This window comes from Physella acuta, unplaced genomic scaffold (genome assembly GCF_028476545.2).
Source record: "Physella acuta isolate Inbredline_101_S28 unplaced genomic scaffold, ASM2847654v3 ptg001203l, whole genome shotgun sequence".
In the NCBI taxonomy this organism is placed as follows: domain Eukaryota; kingdom Metazoa; phylum Mollusca; class Gastropoda; family Physidae; genus Physella; species Physella acuta.
The window spans coordinates 340,802-366,466 of NW_026732720.1; the positions used below are offsets into that span (position 1 = coordinate 340,802).

A 25,665-nucleotide genomic window follows, 5' to 3' on the forward strand; every position below is an offset into this window, starting at 1 on the left:
AGGGTGTCTTGTTATATTGTGTGTAGTAGTGTGCCTGGTTATAATATGTGTTGTAGTGTGTCTTGTTATAAAGTGTGTCTTGTTATAATGTGTGTTATTATAACGTGTCTTGTTATAATGTGTCTTGTTGTAATGTGTCTAGCTACAATGTGTGTTGTAGTGTGTCTTGTGCTATGGAATCTTATCAAACTGTCTGTTGTCGTAGAAGGTTTTGTCTTGGTGTCTCTGTTCGGTATGTGACTTATCATACTTTTTCTTATCATGTTGTGACATACGGAAAACATGACATTGGCGTGCATTGGTGTGCATTGGTGTGCATTGGTGTGCATTGGTGTGCATCCATGTAACTAAACAATGCACCGGATGACGTAAACCGACTTGGTGCGCAATCTCAAGCAAATAACAAACCATAACTAATTTGGCAAGATTTGTGTTTGTTGATAACTTGAACTCAAAGACAAACAAGCCACTGATATGAAACTTTTACCACTAGCGATAACACTGACGGTGCTGGATCTATGCCTATCTTTGGAACGTTTTAGTAAGTGTTTAACTATTGTAGAGTGCGATTAAAATCACAGTTTGGTTGCAAATGTAATTTTTATAGATCTAGATCTAGATTCTAGATCCAGTTTATGTGGTAGATCTAGATCTAGATCTATTTGTCTATGAGATATAGATCTAGAAAGATCTTGATCTTGATCTATGTGTGAAATATAGAATCTAGACTTGATCTAGGAGGAAATTACACAAGATAACATTATTAACAGCTAGTAAGGAGAACACTCCAGTCCTTTAATTATTTTAAAATCCCGTGTGATGTTATTAAAAGAGATGTGTTTATACAAGTTTGATTGTGTGATTTTTAATTCACTTTTCAAAAGATTCGACGTTTTTCATGTTTTAGTCAATCCAGTAACTTTACAAAAGTTGATAAAAGACCAAAATATTAATGTTTTTATCTCATGTTTATTACATAGGAAATATAACCAAACTGGATAGGTCTTACAATTATTTACTAAAAACGTTAGGAATAAAAAGCAGAAAAACATACACAAATAAAGAACAAATAAAACAGCCAATCACAGTTTGTCTTGTATTAAAAACACTTCAGGTTAAAAGTCGGTTTGATATAAACACATAGAAATGTCGCATTAAAGGCAAAAAAAAGTAAATACTATTTTCAGACAAATCGATAGATCAGTGACGTAGCAAGGTCGGTGTCACCCGGTGCGGTACTTAATGGTGTCACCCCCCCCCCCCCCCAGAGGCGTAGCCACCCTTCCCGGGGACAAACTTTCAAATTTTCGATTTGCACCCCTCCTCCTCAAACTTTCGATTTGCACCCACCCCCTCAAGTTTTACTCTATATATTTTGCTATTTTTTTGCCTTGCTGTCACCCCCCCCCCCCTAAATGGTGTCACCCGTTGCGGTCCGCACCCCCCGCACCCCCCCCCCCCTCGCTACGCTTCTGCGATAGTTCACTAAGTTGTGCCAGTCAAGTGAAATATTTTGCTTAGGACAAAACCGAAAAGAGGCAGTAGTTGGTAGAGGCAGTAGTTATCAGAAGAAGAATTCATCTCTTTTTAGAAGAAATGGATAGCGTTACGCGAAGATTGATCGTATGTGCAAGTAATTAATATACTGCTATGCATATTTTGACGAGATACCCATTTTGAGTGATTTCATTCATGCATGAAGCTTTTTAATAAAGATCTAACAGCTACACTATATTCCAAATATATCCTCCCATAAAATTGAGTATTCATTGTCCCCTTACCTTCATGTATTCACAGCCCCATCACCTCACTGCCAACTTAACTCCGTGTATCCACTGCCCACTTACATCCATGTATCCACTACCCCCTTATTTACTGCCCATTAACTCCATGTATTACCTCCATCCCCCTACCCCATCCTCATCTTAATTTATTCACCCCACCCTCACCTCCATATATTCACCCCACCCTCACCTACGTGTATTCACCCCACCCTCACCTCAATATATTCACCCCACCCTCACCTACATATATTCACCCCACCCTAAGCTCCATGCATTCACCCCACCCTCACCTCCATATATTCACCCCACCCTCACCTCCATATATTCTCCCCACCCTAACCTCCATATATTCACCCCACCCTAAGCTCCATGCATTCACCCCACTTTCACCTCCATATATTCACCCCACCCTCACCTCCATATATTCTCCCCACCCTAACCTCCATATATTCACCCCACCCTAAGCTCCATGCATTCACCCCACTTTCACCTCCATATATTCACCCCACCCTAAGCTCCATGCATTCACCCCACTTTCACCTCCATATATTCACCCCACCCTAACCTCCATATATTCACCCCACTCTCACCTCCATATATTCACCCCACCCTAACCTCCATATATTCACCCCACCCTAACCTCCATATATTCACCCCGCCCTCACCTCCATATATTCACCCCACCCTCACCTCCATATATTCACCCCGCCCTCACTTACGTGTATTCACCCCACCCTCACCTCCATATATTCACCCCACCCTCACCTCCATATATTCACCCCACTCTCACCACCATATATTCACCCCACCCTCACCATATATTCACCCCACCCTCACCTCCATATATTCACCCCACCCTAACCTCCATATATTCACCCCACCCTAACCTACATATATTTACCCCACCCTCACCTCCATATATTCACCCCACCCTCACCTACATATATTCACCCCACCCTCACCTCCATATATTCACCCCACCCTAACCTCCATATATTCACCCCACCCTAAGCTCCATGCATTCACCCCACCCTCACCTCCATATATTCACCCCACCCTAACCTCCATATATTCACCCCACCCTCACCTCCATATATTCACCCCACCCTAAGCTCCATGCATTCACCCCACTCTCACCTCCATATATTCACCCCACCCTCACCTCCATATATTCACCCCACCCTAACCTCCATATATTCACCCCACCCTCACCTCCATGTATGTACCCCCCACCCTCACCTCCATGTATGTACCCCTCCACCTACGTGTATTCACACCCACCCCATCCACCTCTTCATTTTTTCAACTACCCCCATCTCCATGTATTCTCTGCCCCCTTACCTCCGTCTATTCTCCCCACCCCGTCCTCACGTCCATGTATACATCCGCCCACTCTCACCTCCATGTATTCACGCTACACTTATTTCCATTAATTCACCTCGCCCTTACCTCCGTTTATCACCCTCTCCACCGCACCTCCATGTATTTACCCCCCCTACCCTCATCTCTATGTATTATCCCCACCCCCACCCTTACCTCCTTGTACTCTCCCCACCCTCACCTCCATGTATTACCCCCACACCCCATCCTTACCTCCATATATTCACCCCCTCACCTCAATGTATCGTCCCCACCCTTTCATTCGTGTATCCCCTTTTCCTCCGTGTATCCTCCCTTACCTCTGTGTATCCCCCCCACCCAACCCCATCCTCACCTGCATAACTCTACCCCAGCAGCAGACCAACCCCTACAGATATCCGGCCCGTCCCTCAGCGTGGAGGGTTCCATCTGTGTGGTCACGTGCAGCGCTCACATGTTTGACCCTTCCCTGCCACCCCAGCTGTCATGGACTAGAGTAGATGGACTTCCGCACAATGCTAAAATAGTGGACACCACATCCAACGTAAGCATCAACTTTGTTTACTAGTGTTACTATAGTGACCTCTCGTGTGAATCGTGTTCAGGCTTGATTAAACAAACAAGACATAATTATATACATATATTTATATATATATATATATATATATATATATATATATATATATATATATATATATATATATATATATATATATATACATTGAAAACCATTATTTTAGCTGGTAAATTCTTTTAAAAACAAGACAACCTTATTTTAGATAGTTGGTTATTAAACAAAAACTTTTTTTTTACATTTTACTTATTAAGTTATAAAACATTAAAAGCAGAATTTTAAAGCTAAAGAATTCTAACAAAAAAAAAATTATTTTTGCTACCAAGTAATTTAACGAAAAAATTCTAAACTTTTTTTTAGAAAGTACTAAAATGTCATCAAATTCCTTAGCACCCGTTGGATTTTTCATCAACGGGCGAGTTATCTCATAATGCTAATTTGTACAAATAACAAACTGTATTATCTCTGTACACAGGAAACTAAGACGTACATCACAAAAATAAGTTTTACGATAAATTCTTTAGACAACCAGAAGGGCATCACGTGCCATTATAAGCTGGGCAACGACAGGCGGAACATCACATTTGTGCCAAATGTTATCTGTGAGTCATTTGTGAGTTGGGTGTATCTAGTCTCGTAGCTAAGTCATTTGTGAGTTGGGTGTCTCGTAGCTAAGTCATTTGTGAGTTGGGTGTATCTAGTCTCGTAGCTAAGTCATTTGTGAGTTGGGTGTCTCGTAGCTAAGTCATTTGTGAGTTGGGTGTCTCGTAGCTAAGTCATTTGTGAGTTGGGTGTCTCGTAGCTAAATCATTTGTGAGTTGGGTGTAACTAGTCTCGTAGCTAAGTCATTTGTGACTTCATCTAGTCTTGTAGCTAAGTCATTTGTGAGTTGGGTGTATCTAGTCTTTTAGTGAAGTCATTTGCGACTTCATCTGGTCTCGCAGCTAAGTCATGTGTGAGTTGTTCGTTTTCTACAATGGTGCCGTGTCTGGTACCACATTTGTTTAGTGTTGTGGTGCCGTGTCTTGTACCACATTTGTTTAGTGTTGTGGTGCCGTGTCTGGTACCACATTTGTTTTGTGTTGTGGTGCCGTGTCTGATACCACATTTGTTTTGTGTTGTGGTGCCGTGTCTGATACCACATTTGTTTTGTGTTGTGGTGCCGTGTCTTGTACCACATTTGTTTTGTGTTGTGGTGCCGTGTCTGGTACCACATTTGTTTTGTGTTGTGGTGCCGTGTCTGATACCACATTTGTTTTGTGTTGTGGTGCCGTGTCTGATACCACATTTGTTTTGTGTTGTGGTGCCGTGTCTGATACCACATTTGTTTTGTGTTGTGGTGCCGTGTCTGGTACCACATTTATTTTGTGTTGTGGTGCCGTGTCTGGTACCACATTTGTTTTGTGTTGTGGTGCCGTGTCTGATACCACATTTGTTTTGTGTTGTGGTGCCGTGTCTGATACCACATTTGTTTTGTGTTGAGGTGCCGTGTCTGATACCACATTTGTTTTGTGTTGTGGTGCCGTGTCTGGTACCACATTTATTTTGTGTTGTGGTGCCGTGTCTGATACCACATTTGTTTTGTGTTGTGGTGCCGTGTCTGATACCACATTTGTTTTGTGTTGTGGTGCCGTGTCTGATACCACATTTGTTTTGTGTTGTGGTACCGTGTCTGGTACCACATTTGCTTTGTTTTGTGTTGTGGTGCCGTGTCTGATACCATATTTGTTTTGTGTTGTGGTGCCGTGTCTTGTACCACATTTGTTTTGTGTTGTGGTGCCGTGTCTGGTACCACATTTATTTTGTGTTGTGGTGCCGTGTCTGATACCACATTTGTTTTGTGTTGTGGTGCCGTGTCTTGTACCACATTTGTTTTGTGTTGTGGTGCCGTGTCTGGTACCACATTTATTTTGTGTTGTGGTGCCGTGTCTGGTACCACATTTGTTTTGTGTTGTGGTGCCGTGTCTGGTACCACATTTGTTTTGTGTTGTGGTGCCGTGTCTGGTACCACATTTGTTTTGTGTTGTGGTGCCGTGTCTGGTACCCATTTGTTGCATTGTCTACAGTGGTGCCGTGTCCGGTACCACATTTGTTGCATTGTCTACAGTGGTGCCGTGTGCGGTACCACATTTGTTGTATTGTCTACAGTGGTGCCGTGTCCGGTACCACATTTGTTGCATTGTCTACAGTGGTGCCGTGTCCGGTACCACATTTGTTGTATTTTCTACAGTGATGCCGACGCAGCCAGCGTGGATTGGGCCAAGGGAAGTCAGGCCAGACGTCAAGTACACATGGACGTGCATATCAAGAGGCGCAAGCTACGTCATGCCAAGTGTGGTCATCAGGTTCGTTCAATACACACCGGAACAGACACACTACACACCGGAACAGGCACACTACACACCGGAACAGACACACTACACACCGGAACAGACACACTACACACTGGAACACACACACTACACACCGGAACAGACACACTACACACCGGAACAGGCACACTACACACCCGAACAGACACACTACACACCGGAACAGACACACTACACACCGGAACAGACACACTACACAACGGAACAGACACACTACACACCGGAACAGACACACTACACACCCGAACAGACACACTACACACCGGAACAGACACACTACACACCGGAACAGACACACTACACACCCGAACAGACACACTACACACCGGAACAGACACACTACACACCCGAACAGACACACTACACACCGGAAAAGACACACTACACAACGGAACAGACACACTACACACCGGAACAGACACACTACACAACGGAACAGACACACTACACACCGGAACAGACACACTACACACCGGAACAGACACACTACACAACGGAACAGACACACTACACACCGGAACAGACACACTACACACCCGAACAGACACACTACACACCGGAACAGACACACTACACACCGGAACAGACACACTACACACCCGAACAGACACACTACACACCGGAAAAGACACACTACACAACGGAACAGACACACTACACACCGGAACAGACACACTACACACCCGAACAGACACACTACACACCGGAACAGACACACTACACACCGGAACAGACACACTACACAACGGAACAGACACACTACACAACGGAACAGACACACTACACAACGGAACAGACACACTACACACCGGAACAGACACACTACACACCCGAACAGACACACTACACACCGGAACAGACACACTACACACCGGAACAGTCACACTACACACCGGAACAGACACAGTACACACTCAACGAAACACACTACACGCAAAATAAAAAAAAACACTTAAATATTAAATCAGAAATAAAACATAAAAAGAGATTATAACAACAAAACAAACACACCTCTTATCAAGAAAAAAACATGACACAATATAAAGACAGAAACACCTAAACTTTAAATATACACACCTCTCATCAAAACAGACACAAATCACATAGGAGGCAGACACATTACATCACATCAGAACAGACAAATCACATCAAAACAGACTAATCACATTAAAAGAGACACGCCACACTACATAAACAGACACCACTCACATCAGAACAGACACTCCACACAGCGTAGCCAGTGTTTCTTCCAGACTTTTTTCTTCGGGGGGGGGGGGGGGGGGGGGGCACTTGAAATTTTCGGGGGGGGGGGGGGGCGGTAGACTTTCTTCGGGGTTGGGGGGGGGGGGGCGGACACTGTTAAAAGTATATATTTTCTATATAAATTATATAAATTTCACTTCGTTCGGGGGGCGGTAAAAATTTTTCGTGGGGGCTTAGCCCCCCCCCCCACCCGAAGAGATGCCTGGAAGAAACTCTGAGCGTAGCAGACACACCTCTTTTGAAACTACTTGAAAATTCAAGGTTTTTAAAAATACTGTTTCAACATTCTTTGAAGCAAATAAAAAACATGCTCCACCTATTGGGATAAAGAGGACTTTTTTTTTTTAAATTTATCTTTTGTGTATTCGTAGAAACGTGAAAAATGACTTGATAAGCAGTCAACGTGTGATGAAACACATAAATGTACCTCACAAGAACACAGTTTACTTGGTGACCCTGATGGTGAACATGTCCCTCCCACGTCAGAGCAACCCCTTCATCATGCAATGCATCGTCAGCCATCATTTCATGAACTACAGTCATACTAAAATGGCTGAGATAAGCATTAGTGTAACGGGTAAGTTATTTATGTAGCTTCTTGTATTGACTCACTAACACCGTATAAAATAAAACCCTAGGGTTTTATGTAATTATGTATGTATGTATGTATGTATGCATATGTTGTACAAAAGTAGTGTTCTATAAAGCTTGTACCGATCAGGAGATTGAACAAGGCCCGAAATGTCGTTACCTTAAAAAAACCAGTTTGGAATTCTAACGCAGAGTTTTGAAACTCAAAGCTCAGAAAATGGTCAAACAATATAACGTGTGGTTTGTTGAGTGTCTCAGAAAAATAGAGGGTAGCAAAAAAATGCTGCAGATAATTCCGCATGGCAAGATCAAAAGATCTCTAGGATACATACTGCAAGCCAGATAGCATTTAAAATGGTGGAGATATGCCTGAAAGAAATTAGAAATGAAGCTGTTTGGCGACTTTAGAAAGCAAACATAATAAAATATATAAATTTGAGGTGTTAGACAAAGAAAAATAGATTGTCTAATTTGCGTGGTAAAAAAAAAAAACAAATTAATTAAATATGTAGACTCCTGCTACAAGAATCCTATCAGCCGTCGTGTTTTGTTTTTCTCTATTTAGGTTCTGCACACAGTGAAAATAGAGGGGTCTTATCCATAGACGACTACTGCGCCATGGAACTGCCTGGCAGAAAAAAGTCTGTCATCCCAAGAGTGAATCTCCTGCACATGTTACAGTTGTGCAGGTAAGAAACATTTGTTACACCCTACACCAAACTCAATTTTGTCGGCCACCCCCAATTTTCCTGGCAGTCCCCCATGACAGTCCTGCCTCTGCCAGCTGCTTCCTGGCAGTCCCCCATGACAGTCCTGCCTCTGCCAGCTGCTTCCTGGCAGTCCCCCATGACAGTCCTGCCTCTGCCAGCTGCTTCCCCGCCGTGCACCTCCACGTATCCCTTGTTCTCTTTTTCATCGAGGCGTCCAGTTTTGGCACCATTCCTGCGATGTCTTCTGGATTCATTCTTAGGACGTGCCACATCCATCGCCATTTTCTATTGTTCGATTAACAAACTGAATAACAAAAACACTATTTGATTGTTTCACCCTTCAACTTTAATCAATAATCTTTAACTGGATGTAACTAACAGTCTATATAAAAAAAAACAGATTGTTCAAATTAACAATCTCATTAAAGACATTGTGATGTGATTTCACACTATAATTTCATTTTGATTCACTTTTCAACCTCAACTTGCTAGTAAACCATTAATGACCTTAAGCTTTTATTGTATCGTCATATTTGTTTTTTCAGACATTTTTTTCTGGGTTGAATGAGGATACACTTGAATGGGCGGGGGGAGGGGGGATTTAATTTTCCGGGTAAGAGGATGGGAACTGGTTAATAACTTTAAATTTTGTATACAAATTATATTTTGTTCGGGGGCGGGGGCGGGGATAGTCTGCGCCTGAAAGAAACACCGATCGTCATAAGTATTTAGCACCCCCCCCCCTCACCTACACAACATGACGTCAAACATCAGCCTACTATCCCTTACCCACGCTGATTGCAATTTAATTTTTCTTGTTTAGAAATAGTGATTATTTTTGTTAAAAACTTAAGCTTGGTCAAGATTGAGTATTTTAACCAATTTTTATTACAATGTACATTACTGTTAAAATATGTGTTAGAATTTTCTTGTATTATTAAATCATGATCTATAAAAAAAAAAACATCTATACATACGACCTGACGACGTATCCCATTTCCTCCCCTACCAGCGGTATAGAAAAGTACACCGAGTGTTTGATCACATCGAAAAGTTACGACGACACCGGCCAGCCGTACACGATCAAACTGTTCGAGAAACAATTCCCGAGTAGCTACGATCTCACCCGTGGCGGGTACTTGTTCTGTACACAAGCTTTGGGAAGAAGTAGGTGCAAAAAGTGTTGAGGTCATTTTAAAGTTTTGAATGCAAATAAAAGCAGCATGGTTCCTAACACCAAAAGTCCAAAGTTCGGACCCCGAGCAGATGAGGCTCGTTAGTTGGGGGAAGTGCCCACCTCTCTCAACTCCACGCGAAGAGATGCCTAAAAGAAGTTGTAATGTTGACGCGTGATAATTAATTGTGCTGGAAGGAATCCCATTAAAGAGCGTAGAGGAGTGTGTTTTAAGGATAACACATTTTAAATAAAATCAGAATAATATTTTTTTTTAATTGACGACAACAAATTAAATTGGTAAATTTAGTATTGTGGATGAACAGACATATTTCGTAAATGCCGGTTATAAACAATAGAGAAGATACAGTTCTAGCGAATGGCATGAAATCGGTCAATTGTGTAGATATATTGAAAATGAACAGCATCTTTAGAGGGTTTAGAAAATAACCCGTTCTTTAAAAGGATATAAAATGACCCGTGATAAATAATGCCTTTGTTTTGATTCAGGATTAAGAAGACGACCCTTGTTTTAAAGCACCAAGACATGACCCGTGTTAATTAATGTCATTGTGTTTTGGCAGTGTTTTAAAGCACCAAGACATGACCCGTGTTAAATAATGTCATTGTGTTTAGGCAGTGTTTTAAAGCACCAAGACATGACCGGTGTTAAATAATGTCATTGTGTTTAGGCAGTGTTTTAAAGCACCAAGACATAACCCTCGTTAAATAATGTCATTGTGTTTAGGCAGTGTTTTAAAGCACCAAGACATAACCCTCGTTAAATAATGACATTGTGTTTTGGCAGTGTTTTAAAGCACCAAGACATAACCCTCGTTAAATAATGTCATTGTGTTTTGGCAGTGTTTTAAAGCACCAAGACATAACCCTCGTTAAATAATGCCATTGTGTTTAGGCAGTGTTTTAAAGCACCAAGACATAACCCTCGTTAAATAATGCCATTGTGTTTAGGCAGTGTTTTAAAGCACCAAGACATGACCCTCGTTAATTAATGTCATTGTGTTTAGGCAGTGTTTTAAAGCACCAAGACATGACCCGTGTTAAATAATGCCATTATGTCGATGCAGTGACCAGCACCTTCCTAATGTTTAATGCAGTGTTAAGAAAATAACCCGTGTTTTAAAGCACCAATACATGACCCGTGTTAACTGATGCCATTGTGATGATGCAGTTTTAAGAAAATAACCCGTGTTTTAAAACACCAATACATGACCCGTGTTAACTGATGCCATTGTGATGATGCAGTTTTAAGAAAATAACCCGTGTTTTAAAACACCAAGACATGACCCGTGTTAAATGATGCCATTATGTCGATGCAGTAACCAGCAGCTCCCTATACGATAACAAGGAGCTGGCGGACTGTGAGGTGTCTGCAGACACGCGCCATTGTGAGACCGCGGCCCACTCGGAGGAGAATTTGAAAGATTTACGCGCAGCTTTTAGAACCAGCAACCAAACAGAGATACATAGACTCTCCTGCAAGTATGTGGGGATAATTTCCTGGAGGTTTATGTGCTCATCTTGTATGTGACATGCTAACTGATTAAGGAACGTATTGTGGGAAATTGCTGAGTGTGTCGTTAATAAATGTGTCTTTCAGTGTGTCGTCTAAGTAATTGTGTGTCTTTCGGCGTGTGTCGTAGTCTGTGTCGTCGTGTCAGTCAAAGTGCCAATCGTCTGTGTCGTAGAGTCAGTGTCTGTTATTTATGAGTCGTCGTTTGCGTCGTCTATGTGTCGGCGTATGTGTCTATGTGTCTTTCGGTGTTTCAGTGTCTGTAGACAATGTGTTAAGTGATTGTGTGTTTATTGTCTTATCGTGCTTATTGTCTTGTAATGTGTTTAACAAGCTTTCTTCCCTCTAAAATTATTTTTCATATATAATTAGCCACCTACGCTTTTGCTACTAGCCCACTTCTAATTAATTCTCTATTTTTTTTTCTAGGCGTATTTCAAAGTTTATTAGCACAGATATTTTATATTTACTTTTATATTTAACATTCTTTCTTGCATTGACCGGTGCTATAGTTAATCTTCCGTGTTTCCTGATTGAATTTCCCAGGCTATCTCAAGATGAAATAATTTAACTGTCGTGTTTCCTCTTTCTGTCACCAGACTTCCATAAGATAACATAATATAATTTTCGTGTTCCCTCTTATTATACCCATGGTTTCATAAGATCACATTATATAACTTTCATCTTCCCTCTTGCTATCTATATACTATCACAAGATAACATAATATAACTGTCTTGTTCTCTCTCTCTATCACCAGACTTTCATAAGATAACATAATATAATTTTCGTGTTCCCTCTTTATATATATATATATATATAAACACAAGATAACATAATATAACTTTCGTGTTCCCTCTTTCTATCTATATACTATCACAAGATAACATAATATAACTGTCTTGTTCTCTCTCTCTCTATCACCAGACTTTCATAAGATAACATAATATAATTTTCGTGTTCCCTCTTTATATATATATATATATATATATATATATATATATATATATATATATATATATATATATATATATATATATATACTAACACAAGATAACATAATATAACTTTCGTGTTCCCTCTTTCTATCTATATACTATCACAAGATAACATAATATAACTTTCATGTTCCCTGTTTCTGTAGTCCAGACTTTCATAAGATAACATCATACAACTTTCATGTTCCCTCTCTCTATCCCCAGACTTTCACTGGATTACATCAAATGCTTACAGGATGAGTACCGCAAATGTGACGCAGTCGACACTGACGTGTTTTTTCTCTACCATTTCGCTCGCCTAGGAGAGTGAGTTGCTTTCATATCATAACCTTCACTCAGTGGCGTCGCTGAGGCGGGTGTCCCCCGGTGCGATCCGCACCCCCTTAGCGACGCCTCTGATTTGACTAGTGGTTACCTTTCATAATATGACGTTTTTTTTGTTTTGTTTTTATATTTAATAAATCTGACACAATGTTTATACAAAATTATTGTTTTATTGTTTTAGTGGTGTTAATGATATTAAAATGTCCATTGTTTTCATTTAGCCAGAACAATGTTGAAAAAAAAAAACAATCGTATTGTTATTTTACGGTTAACTGATAATAGTGATTATATAAAGTGTATTTTAAAATTGCCATGAAATGTTTTGAGAGTTGGTATCATATAGAGTAATTCCTTAACATAAATTGTAATCTAAGGTTAAACAATTAGCTCATCTTGTTTATATGTTGGTGACGAGGATATTTTTTTCTTTAGATCACGATGTGGTTGTGTTGGTATCAGAGGCGTAGCGACGAGGGGTGGGGGTGGTACATATGTCCCCGAGCGCCGACCCTAGGGGCGCCAAAATAAGCTCATTTTAGCTGCTATTTTGAATTATAAATATAAGAAAAATATATGGGGTGCGCCAAATTGAAAGTTTGTCCCCGGGCGCTACAAGGGGTCGCTACGCCTCTGGTTTGCTATTGCTATCCGATATATATCAAAAGGGTACAACTTATTTCAATTCAAGTGAGGTGGCATGTGGATTTTAATAAGTGTGGTTTTGGTCGGGAGGTTGTTTTAAACGGCAGCTATGTAAAGTGGCTGAAGCAATACGATTTTACATTGAAGTTAACCTTGAAGCCCACAATACAATACAAAACGTCAAACCTCTTTGTAGAGTTGGAAATGACCACACCGTCGCCCCACTTCCATGTTAGTCTAGAACTGGCTACACATTCCCCCCCCCCTCCTCCTCTCCACCTAACACTGACCGCACAATCCCCGACTTAAGTTTCATTTTTAACTTATATTTCGCACATCCGCCACCGCCCCCATCCCCCAAACTCCCATTTTTAGTCTAGAGCTAACCACGGCTTATATTGAACTGTCTTTCAGCAACTGCCTCTACGAACACAAGCACATGAGCGACCTGCTGTTCTTGGAGAACTGCGGGGTCGAGCATTCAACGAGCGGCACCTCGTCCATCAGGGCAGGAGTGTGGCTGATGCTGGCTGGCGCTATTGGAACCAGTCTTGTCTACAACATGGCTGTCTAGTCTACAACATGGCTGTCTAGTCTATAACCCTGTCAGTCTAGTCTACAACCCTGCCAGTCTAGTCTACAACCCTGCCAGTCCAGTCTATAACCCTGCCAGTTTTGTCAACTAACCCTGCCAGTCTAGTCTACAACCCTGCCAGTCTAGTCTACAACCCTGCCAGTCCAGTCTACAACCCTGCCAGTTTTGTCAACTAACCCTGCCAGTCTAGTCTACAACCCTGCCAGTCTAGTCTATAACCCTGCCAGTCTAGTCTACAACCCTGCCAGTCTAGTCTATAACCCTGCCAGTCTAGTCTACAACCCTGCCAGTCTAGTATACAACCCTGCCAGTCTAGTCTATAACCCTGCCAGTCTAGTCTACAACCCTGCCATTCTAGTCTACAACCCTGCCAGTCTAGTATACAACCCTGCCATTCTAGTCTACAACCCTGCCAGTCCAGTCTACAACCCTGCCAGTCTAGTCTACAACCCTGCCAGTTTTGTCAACTAACCCTGCCAGTCTAGTCTACAACCCTGCCAGTCTAGTCTACAACCCTGCCAGTCTAGTCTACAACCCTGCCAGTCTAGTCTACAACCCTGCCAGTCTAGTCTACAACCCTGCCAGTCTAGTCTACAACCCTGCCAGTCTAGTCTACAACCCTGCCAGTCTAGTCTACAACCCTGCCAGTTTTGTCAACTAACCCTGCCAGTCTAGTCTACAACCCTGCCAGTCTAGTCTATAACCCTGCCAGTCTAGTCTACAACCCTGCCAGTCTAGTCTATAACCCTGCCAGTCTAGTCTACAACCCTGCCAGTATAGTATACAACCCTGCCAGTCTAGTCTATAACCCTGCCAGTCTAGTCTACAACCCTGCCATTCTAGTCTACAACCCTGCCAGTCTAGTATACAACCCTGCCATTCTAGTCTACAACCCTGCCAGTCCAGTCTACAACCCTGCCAGTCTAGTCTACAACCCTGCCAGTTTTGTCAACTAACCCTGCCAGTCTAGTCTACAACCCTGCCAGTCTAGTCTACAACCCTGCCAGTCTAGTCTACAACCCTGCCAGTCTAGTCTACAACCCTGCCAGTCCAGTCTACAACCCTGCCAGTCTAGTCTACAACCCTGCCAGTCTAGTCTATAGCCCTGCCAGTCTAGTCTACAACCCTGCCAGTCTAGTCTACAACCCTGCCAGTCCAGTCTACAACCCTGCCAGTCTAGTCTATAACCCTGCCAGTCTAGTCTACAACCCTGCCAGTCTAGTCTACAACCCTGCCAGTCTAGTCTACAACCTACCAGTCTTCTCTATAACCTGCTAGTCTAGTCTATAACCCTGCCAGTCTAGTCTACAACCTACCAGTCTTCTCTACAACCTGCTAGTCTAGTCTACAACCCTGCCAGTCTAGTCTACAACCTACCAGTCTTTTCAACAACCTGCTAGTCTAGTCTACAACCTGCCAGTCTTCTCTACAACCTGCTAGTCTAGTTTATTTGTTGTCGAAGATTTAAAGCTCGCAGAGTTATCTTCCAAGAAATGTGCCACGTATGATTGGATGAAAGTTTCAAAACATTAGCACCTACAGGTTTCTGCGTTGACTAACTATGGATCATCAAGATAAAATCATCCACTTTGATTGGTATAAGCACTGCTAATGATAGTGTTCCCACGCTATGTTAGTTTGCCAATTGTAACCAGTTTCCGCATTGGTCCCGATAATAGCGGAATGTTTTTTTCTCTCTGATCGTTGTGTCTTTTAAATACTTAAAATATGTTGTTTATTTTTTCTGTTTGAAATATGTTTTTTCCACTCTAATTGTATGGTTTCCTGTGAGATACTGTGCTTTTAAGTTTAGCGTAAAATAAAGTAAATATATAATACTTGTATCTAGTTATTAGTTAAGATGTAAAGGCAACTTTAAAATGTCTTCTATATTCAATGTAAACATATGTCTTACAGGACTGAACTCTAGTTTATAGTTAGCGATTGTGTTCTACAGCTTGACCACACCGCCCACACTATATTAGTTTAAAAAACAATTCTTCTGAATTAAATTAAATTTGGACAATCACAATTAAGATATATAGTATATTTATTCTTCTAAGAAAGTGGTTCTTAAACTTTTTGGAGGTGCCTAACTCCACCGGTTTCATATGCGCATTCACCGAACCTTTCTTAATTGTTCTATCGCCCGCACTAACAAAATCCGATCATGAAACGTTTTAGTCTTGACCTCGGCCAAACCCATGACTAACTCCCCGAACCCTGTGTTTCTATCGAACCCTGTGTGTCGACGAGTCGAGTCGGTTAAGTTTATCGTTACTAATCCGAAAAGTCTCGAGTTGGAACCCTCGGGCAGATGAGGCTCGATAGCTGGGGACAGCAACTCTTCTATGAGAGACAACTCCAAAATGAAACAACTATTTTTGTTATTTGTTGGAGAAAGACAATGGAAGCAAATAAAAAAAAAAGCAGGCTGAAATCGGAGTCAATGGCCTATGTGGCGCATAACTAATTAACACATAACACAACTGTATTGGAGGGAATCCTTTCCAACACTAAAATTAAGAACGAAGAAGAGATAGAACCCAGGTTAAGAACCACTGTTCTAAGATATGTAAGTCTTCCCCAATATTTATTGATAATCCAAAACTAATTTTAAACTTGTACAACCAGCCGTACACAAAACTAAACTTGAAAATTAAATTGTGTAGAATCCGTTTTCGAACCCAAACCGATTAAATCAGTACTAGAGTATCTTTATAACAGAGATGACACTTTACTTGAGTGAATACAAAGTAAATACATTCGGAAAAGCTGTTTGACCAGATCTCATTAATAAGAAATTCTACCTAATTCATTGTCTGCGCCAACAATTCTAATTTGTGCCCTAATTCGAAAATGGTTTATTCAATAGGCAGCTCGTCAATTAGTTTAACATAAATTGTGTTATTAGATAATATTAGGTTAAAGCTAAGTTGTGCACCAAATAATTTTTTTTCAAACTTTCCCGATGCCATCTGGTTGGTTTGTCATGTTTCTTTTCTTAGTTGTATTCAGGACTGCTAATATAACTAATATAAAAATAATACTTTTTTTTTCTTAAATATGAACAGGACATTTCACACAACGAAATAAAGTATTATTATGACAGTTAAGTTCAAAATTAAAAACTTTCAAATCGATCCCGAAGATATTTAATTTATAAAATTGAAATGATTAATATTGTATAGTAATTAACATCTTTAAAATAACGCAACCCAATTTGTTTTTATGTTTATTCTTACCAGAAATAATATTAACCTTAATAGATTAACCTTCACTTTATTTTACAAAAAATCTCCAAACTCGCTTAGCGACTGCTACTACAACCTCCCATATATCAAAAAACTGAAGAGCAACTTCACTGCTCAAATTAGCATTCTTTTCCTTTTCTCTCTGGAACTTCTCACGTTCGCCCAATCTTTTCATCTTCTCCTCGTAGATCTCCTCTTTTAGCTGTTTTATCTGTTGATCTTTTGTGCTATGGATGAGCTCTATAATCTTATCTTGAATCATATGATATTTATCAAGCACATCTTTAAAAGTCCCTGTATTGCTGTCTTGTAAAGAGATATCTTTAAGCTGCAAGGCTGTTCTAAACTTAAGAATTTCTAGACTGTGTAACCTTGTTTGTAAGTCCTGTTTCCATAGGTTAGAGAGCTCTTGTACGATCATGACAGCCTCTTTTCGATTTTCCTCTTTCAAATATTGAGTCTTAGATTCTTGAATTAGTCTGTCTCTTTCTTCCCTGGCTCGTTTAAAGTTATTATCAGAGTAGCGCTGATTTCGATGGTTTAACTTATCAGTGGTTTCAATCAGTACATCTAACTGCTGATTTCTTTTGCTTGTGTCTCTGTTATCAAATAAAACAACACGACCTTCGCATTCTTTAATCAAATCTCCTAAAATTCCTTCTTGATTTAAGTACCATTCTTTAATTGATTCGACTCCTGTTTCTTCAGGGTCAAAATTATCAATGTGGGTCACCAAAAGTATACACCAACTTCGAACAAAATCTTCACCAAAAAGCGCCTTTAGCGCTGTGACTGTCTGTTGATCTTCCTTCGTGAATCTCCCGCCAAATCTAACCACCAATAAAAACGCGTGAAAGCCGTTAGGATTGTCTGTCATGGCGTATTTCATGGCCTTATCAATCTGCTCGTCTGCTTCTTCTTGTGTTAAGTCTGTGTCTCCCACACCAGGTCCATCAACCACCTTAAACTCAACACCCTTGTACTCCGTGTAATCCGACTGGACGTTTTTAGTCACTGATGATGCGCTTGGTGAGGTTTTAAAAACTTTTCTGCCGATAATTGTATTTCCGGTGGCACTTTTACCACTTCCGGTTTTACCAATCAATAACAAGTCGATGCTTCTCTTGTTTTTTAGGATTCTTTCAACTGAAAAGAATGGAAGAGAAAATTATCCTTAAGAAAACTTCGTCATTCAACTAATTATGGTTAACTTTAATTTAAAAATAAATGGGGGGAAACATGAATATAGTTTGAATAATATATTATTTTTCTAACCTTCTTTGCTGTCGAGATCTTGGAGATTAGGTTTAATGCATTCTTCAACATCATTTAGTTTTCTATCGAAATAAGAATATAGTTTTAGCCTTAACTAATCCGCAGCTGATCTACCTAAATATTGTCTCGATTTAAATATTGTCTCGCTGTAAATATTGTCTCGCTGTAAATATTGTCTAGTTGTAAATGTTGTCTGATGAGTTATCTTTTAGCGTGAATCATTATACGTGGGTATATAGTCAGTGGCCTTTTTGTCCGGGGCTGTTTCGTCCGGCGTTTGGTTAAGCTGCATTTAAATTTGAAATTTTCTAGGCCGAATAGACTAAGTTCCATGCAATTTCACATATAAGCGTAGTTTTATGAAATTAAATGGGTAAATTTCAAGATAGGTTTTGAAAGTTAACTTTTCGTCGTACCCTCCCCTACCCCCCATTAGTCTGTGTTGTCATAACAAAAGCTCTGTTTAACTGTGTCATGTCTTACCGGGCGGTAAGAGTGAAAATAAGGAACAGAGGAGCTGTATCGAACAACATGTCTCTGATTTGACAAATTACACACTGCTCATTTACACTTAGGGACACAGGCACATCGGAGCATTAGCTTGAGCAGCCTTATAACGTCCAGTTTATGATCTATCGAAACAGATGTAAACTACTTTACCCACAGTGTCCTTCTTCTTCGTGTAGATCAGCTGAGTGCTGAGCTTGAACACAGCATAAGCTGATGAACGTGGCGCAAACTGTAATGTAAAACAACAACAGAGTTTAGACTTGTATCTACAGCAGAGGCGTACCTACGATTGTGCACCAAGGGGATTTCAAACCCTAAAGAATTGAAAAAAAATACTAATACAATTTTTTTTAAAAGATGGTGGTTTAATCAAGGTGAATCGGGGCAAGTTTGAGTAGTAGGGACGTATTTCGTTTTGATGTTCTGTCATTACAGTAACAATTTGTCAGGCTCTATGTTCTGTCATTACAGTAACAATTTGTCAGGCTCTATGTTCTGTCATTACAGTAACAATTTGTCTGGTTATATGTTCTGTCATTACAGTAACAATTTGTCTGTATATTTGTCTTGCAATAGGGGGTGGCGTATTCAGATGGTAGAGCACACATCGGATAACCCATAAGTCTCGATTTCTAATACAAGTTTCGTGTTAGTAGCACGTCGAATTAGCTCTAATGCAGTGGTCGGCAACCTGCGGCTCTCGAGTCGCATGCGGCTCTTTTGATGTCAAGATGCGGCTCTTCAGCTCCATGCACAAATTTTAATAATTATTTTAATTTATTTTTAAAACTCATAAAAATATTAGTCTGCAATACTCGGTAATTAAAGATTTAGATCTAATAACAATGTAAAGTTCATAATTTCGAGCTGAGATTGTTAAACTACTTTAATATGTTTTGTGCGAAACGTGTATGTTTTTATATGAATAAATATTATTTCATATTTTAAGCTATTTATTTTAAATATATATATATATATATATATATATATATATATATATATATATATATATATATATATATATATATATATATATATAAATATATAGACTCCACTTACCTGTAAATGTCAGTTTCACAGCCATGGGTATTTCAGGTATACTTTGACTCTGATAAGACATGTAATAAAATAATAAAATAGAGAATGTATCAGAGGATATTAATAGACGTACAAAAGTACAGTGGGCTAGAGAGGTAACATGAGGTGTGTAGGTGATGTGTGTCGCGTGTATGTCGCGTGTATAGTTAGTTAGCGATGTATTTGTGTAGGTAGTAGATGTGTGTAAGTGTAGGTGTGTAAGTTAGGTAATTGCTCTGTGTGTATCAAGGCTTATTATTGTGCGCTTATGGTTATAAATGTGTAAATGCGTGTATGTGAGTAATAGTGCGTGAGTGATTGTGTGGGGGGTAACGTGTTGTCATGTAGAGTTTTCTCTGAAGTCCTGCGTGTGTTACCGATTGTTTCAATATATTGCCATCAAGTATCCTGGGTGCGACGTATAGTTTTTTTTTTTTTTTTTTTTTTTTTTTTTTTTTTTTTTTTTTTTACAAAATACACGGTCAATACTACGGTATAATATTTTCGACATTAAAATATAGTTAGTAATTGTAAAATCTTTAGACCAGTTACCTTCGTTAAGATGTTTTAAGAGGTCGTTCGGTTGAGCAGTCCACACGTAATTCAAACCAACCTTACACGTATGCAGTATTTCTGTGTGCCCCTGCATTTTGTCCAATCATCCACGCAATAATATCGGGAAAACCCAGTTCTTGTTTCAGTTTGACCACGGTTTTCAGTAAGCCTTAAGCTTTCCAACTCATTGAATACCTTGCAGATTATTTTTCCCGGTATCCCCCTAGCATTGAATTGTAAACGTGGCATATGTTAGCAGGGGCTGAATTACCATATCGCCAGACTCAGCAATACAGGGAGGGTTGTGGTCGGGGGGGGGGGGGGGGGAGGCTGTTTATGGGGTCCACAACAGAGGCGTAGCGAGGGGGGCGGGGGGGGGGGGACACATGTCCGGGGGGAACACATGAACCCGGGCGCCGACCTTAGGGGGCACCAAAATGGGTTGGAAAAATAAATCGAAAGGTTGAGGGGGTGCAAATCGAAAGTTTGAGGGGAGGGGTGCAAATCGAAATCTTGAGGGGGGGGTGCAAATCGAAAGATTGTCACCGGGCGCCGGGAAGGGTCGCTACGCCTCTGGCCCACAATCCGATCAAAAAACAACAAAATAAATTGGAAGCTAGGCGAATCGGATCTTCACACCAAGCTCACTCATAAGAAGGCCAGCACTTCATGTAATAAAAGTTGCATCAAAAAATATGTTACACTTTGATGACACATCCAAATAAAGAAATAACTCTTCTGAGTTCGACAAGAGAAAGCAGTTACAAAGGCCAAATCATTGTCGAAATAATAATTAGCTTCAAAGAAAAAACACTAGTGTTCGTTCACAAGAGGAAACGCTTTAGAACTAAGTTGGCGCGCAGTTTAGCGACATTGAATCAGCTAGTTTATGGCATCATACAGGGCATAAAAAGCAAATTGATCATGATTTTACGTGAATCGCCTTTAACTGTAAGGATGACGTTAAACTTTTGAAGATTTGACGTCTTGTCAAGACCTTAATCTGACGTTGGAATGAAAATTCGAGCAAGCTTTTGTATTTTTATCTTCTTTAATAACATTTTAATATAATCTTTTAAAAAATAATCTTTCATTACAATTCAAATATAATCTTCACAACTTCACTCACACATGCACAATCACAAACTAAAACAATGACAATGTGACAATAACTTGCAAACCAAGCGTCACACAATGCACCAATATTAAACTCAGTAGCGTAGCGAGGTCGGGTGTCACCCGGTGCGGCACTTAATGGTGTCACCCCGCAGAGGCGTAGCGACCCCCCTTCCCGGGGACAAACTTTCAATTTTCGATTTGCACCCGTCCCCCCCCCCCCCCCCCCCACTCAAACTTTCGATTTACACCTCTTAAAACACTATTTAACACTCGAATTAATCACTTAATAAAGTGGAATTATTATTTTTCTCTATACATTTTGTTATATTTTGCCTTGGTGTCACCCCCCTAAATGGTGTCACCAAGTACGGTCCACACCCCCCCCCCCCTCGCTACGCCTCTGATTAAATTAACCAAGATTGAGGCCAAACTTCACTATATGTCCCAATGAATTATCCACACTTACAACTGAACATGATACACACAACAATACATTTTCCAAATATTAGAAATTGAAAAAGTAACCTAAAAAAAATTTAGCTACACTGTACACCACCATTACAGCGACTCCCACTACTGCTAAAGCTCCGCCCACGAATCCTTTATCTGTCGATCTCCGTTGGCTTAGCTCCGCCCTCTCGTCCAGCATCTGTTTCTTTTCCTCCAATGTGATCCGCCTTTCTTCAGCTAGTTCTTCCTCCAGGTAAATAATAAATTCATCTTGTATCTCGTTCAAATGTTCGTATATTTGCATTTTTAGTAATCTGACGTCCTTAATGACGTCACGGAAAACGCCTGTTTCATTATCGTGTTTCAAAATCTCTGTCAGTAGCCGAGTCGAATCTTGCTGGAGCTTCTTCAGATTTTCAAGGTCGGTCTCAAAATCACCAGAGTCTATACCCTGTAGCTGGTCCACTATCTCAGCCATATCGAGTTTACATCTCTCCAACACAGCTTTGTTTAAAAAATCTTTGAAGAATCGACGTCCGGATATTTGTATCTGGTGAATGAGTACCATCTGTATCAACTGGTCTACCTGATTCTGAATCATCTCCTTAACCGTAGTCTTAACATCTATATAAACAACTCGCTCACTACACTCTGCTATTAAGTCTCTAAGTCCATTATTTTGTTCGAGAATTATTTCTTCAGTTCTAGAATTCTCTTGTTGGTTTAAATTTAAATATGGCACCATGAGAATACACCATTTCTTTATAAACTCCTCACCCAACAAAGCCTTGAAATGTTTGATCTGTGCTAAAAGTTGACTGTGAAATGGTTCCCCTGGTGTAGCTACCAGGAGTATAGTATGAGGACCCTCGTGTTTTGAAACAGCCATCATTAGATCTATAAATACATGGAGGGATTCCTTGTTGTTGAACTCTTCACGGCCGGCAGTCAAAGCTTCAATGATGTTCATATACACACTGTTGTGTTTGTGGTTCAGTGTTTGTATGACGTCATTTCTGGTGTCGCCTATCACCAAGATATTCAGGAATAAATTTTCTTGAACATTTGCTTTGTTTTCCGCAGAATCTGTAAAAATGCAATTCATGTATAAATTATCCAGCACATTATTATTTTTCTTTAAATAAGGAAAATCAGGACTTTTAAAAAATGATTCCGAATCACCACAATTTTAATCAACACCCCCCCCCCCCTCCCTCTCTACCTCTCTCTCGTTCCATACTCGCACATTTCATGTTAGAAAGCGCGCGTTTTTCCTCTAAACATCAGATCGATAAACTAAACGACACGGTGTTAAATCATTCTGCACGTTTTAAATTTTAATCTCATTACTGGCTATTATTAAAATAAGATACAGAAAATTAACGAATCAAAGTTAGGTACATTATCTAGAGCAGTAGTTCTTAACAATTTTTGGAGGTACGGAAATTCAGTTTTATACGCGCATTCGCCGAACCCTTGTTCATAGTTCTATCGTCCACACTGACAAATCCGATCAAAAATCGTATGTCTCGGGTGTGCATCTTGACCTTTGCCTAACCCCAGAGACTGATGCACCGAATCCTTGGAGTTCCACCGAACCCAGGTTAAGAACTACTGATCTCGAGGCACAAAATAACAGTTTGAGAAGAATTAATTTTGAAAAAGAAAACTCACTTATTGTGTTATCATCTACTGAACCAGCTACAGCACCAGCAATGAGACATACTAAGAAAAAGAAAAAAAAATGACGTTAATGTGAGAAAGCTTTAAATAAATGCATTGATCTTATATCAAGTTTATATATTTGTAGTATACATCAAGTAACTAATTTCACAATATGAACTTAGTTAAGCAGAAAATATTTCAACCTTTTGCTTTCTCAAATAAATAAATATATTTATACACAACATAGTGGTGAAAACATAATATGTGACACATTGCATTTCACTCTAATTGTAATAAACATAACCTTGGAAATATTTTAGCTTAATGTCCAGACTGTCCCAACTCAGTTGATTTTCTCTATCTCTCCACCCCGCCACCTCCCTCACCGCCAAGAAACCCCAACCCTTGACACACCAGAGAAATATGCAGTTTATATACACAATAAATAGAATTTTTAACCAGGGTTCCCCCACCCGGAAATTTTTAAAAGTATATATTTTCTATAAATTCCATTTCGTTCGGGGGGGGGGGGGGGGCGTATATATTTTTCGGGGATAGGGGGGGGGGGGGGGGGGCTGGAATAAACTCTGCGTATAAACTACAGTACCACTACAACGCTTAAAACAGTCTGTAAGTCGGTGAAGATCATCTTCTGTAAATGACTTAACTGTTTATTTGCCCAACTGGTGCCCCCCCCCCCCCCCACCCCCCTTGACATCTGCACGTTAAGTTTGACCTCCATACTAACAGTATGCCACACTTCACTTTTTCCCACTCCCCCACCCCCGCGCCACTACCTAATAACTGCTATAATTTCGTTTTTAAAAATACTTTTTTTTTAAAAAATTTTTTTAAAAGGGTAATACTACAGGTTCTGACCTCCTATAACCACCGCCACATCATCAAAACACTCTTCACATTTAGGAGTGAGACATCATTTATGGACGACCCTTTATTTAAATTTACATATATATCAAGGGGAGACACAAAATATAACTCGGGAACAGCGCTAGCTCATTTAAAGACCAAACAAACTAATGTATTTAGATAATTATTGTATCGAGTATATTAAGAATAGCGTTTTTTTTTCTATTGTATTTTTTTCACTCCAGGCTTTAGGTAAACTACCTATCTAAAGACTTGGTGGTTTAATTAAAGTTTCTTTACATACCTGCTAACATAAAAAGCACAGGCATGTTTGATATCATTACGAAGCTTAAGAAACCAGAAATGCCTCACATTTCTGTTGGTAAATAAAACATTAAAAAAGTGTGTCAAAAATACGAAAGGATAAAAGCAATTTAGCATTTTAACTTTGCTGAGCGTGTAACTTTTTATTCTTGTACAAAAATTAAATACTTACATTGTTTCCATAAAATACCGTTATAATGTGGAGATGTTTCAGCTAACATCATAACTGTTGGCTTTGTTTGTGAAATCGGAAGTGTTTTATTTTGCTGATCCCCGGTATCTTTTAACTAAAATCGGGAAAACCCAACAGCTGGTTTCAGTTTAATAAATAAAAAAAAAACGATGCTGTGGACTTGGAATGCTGAGCGCAACAAGGGATTTCCCCTCTTCATTTCAACCCGTTTTATATGTACAACATAACAATGTTTATTTGTTAAAAATAGTGGTATAAAGTAGCCTATCAAGTTTAAACCATTCACATATAACAACACTTAATACAAGGTTGGCAAGTTTAGTGTTAGTGGTTAGGTTAGAGTTTAAATTAAGTAGCTTAGAGTGAGGTTAAATCTTGAAAAAAGAGGTACTGGTATATCTGAGCGATGATGAAATATATGCGGTTGAAGGATTGCATCTAAAATATTTATAGCTCAT

General features: G+C 39.9%; 3 protein-coding genes across 3 annotated transcripts; 1 reads left to right on the plus strand and 2 right to left on the minus strand.

Moving 5' to 3' along the window:
* The first annotated feature begins 417 nt into the window (after positions 1–417).
* On the plus strand, positions 418–13,897 carry LOC131957073 (uncharacterized). The gene is made up of 10 exons (XM_059321772.1): positions 418–541; positions 3,521–3,687; positions 4,193–4,319; positions 5,948–6,062; positions 7,724–7,929; positions 8,509–8,632; positions 9,666–9,820; positions 11,168–11,330; positions 12,562–12,663; positions 13,738–13,897. Exons 1-10 carry the CDS (start codon positions 475–477, stop codon positions 13,895–13,897), a joined length of 1,386 nt encoding a protein of 461 aa, XP_059177755.1. The 5' UTR covers positions 418–474.
* Positions 13,898–17,076: 3,179 nt separating this feature from the next.
* On the minus strand, positions 17,077–20,681 carry LOC131957065 (GTPase IMAP family member 7-like). The gene is made up of 5 exons (XM_059321766.1): positions 20,585–20,681; positions 20,017–20,073; positions 19,108–19,186; positions 18,448–18,509; positions 17,077–18,318 (listed from the first exon to the last, which is right to left on the minus strand). The coding sequence occupies exons 2-5, from the start codon at positions 20,039–20,041 to the stop codon at positions 17,201–17,203; spliced, it is 1,284 nt and encodes a 427-aa protein (XP_059177749.1). The 5' UTR covers positions 20,042–20,073; positions 20,585–20,681; the 3' UTR covers positions 17,077–17,200.
* Positions 20,682–21,946: 1,265 nt separating this feature from the next.
* Positions 21,947–25,484, minus strand: LOC131957076 (uncharacterized; the record flags this gene model as incomplete). The annotated part of the gene is given in 4 exon segments (XM_059321776.1): positions 21,947–23,244; positions 23,833–23,883; positions 24,995–25,066; positions 25,187–25,484. Coding segments are annotated over 3 exon segments (1,119 nt in total). The 3' UTR covers positions 21,947–22,213.
* Between the last annotated feature and the right edge of the window lie 181 nt (positions 25,485–25,665).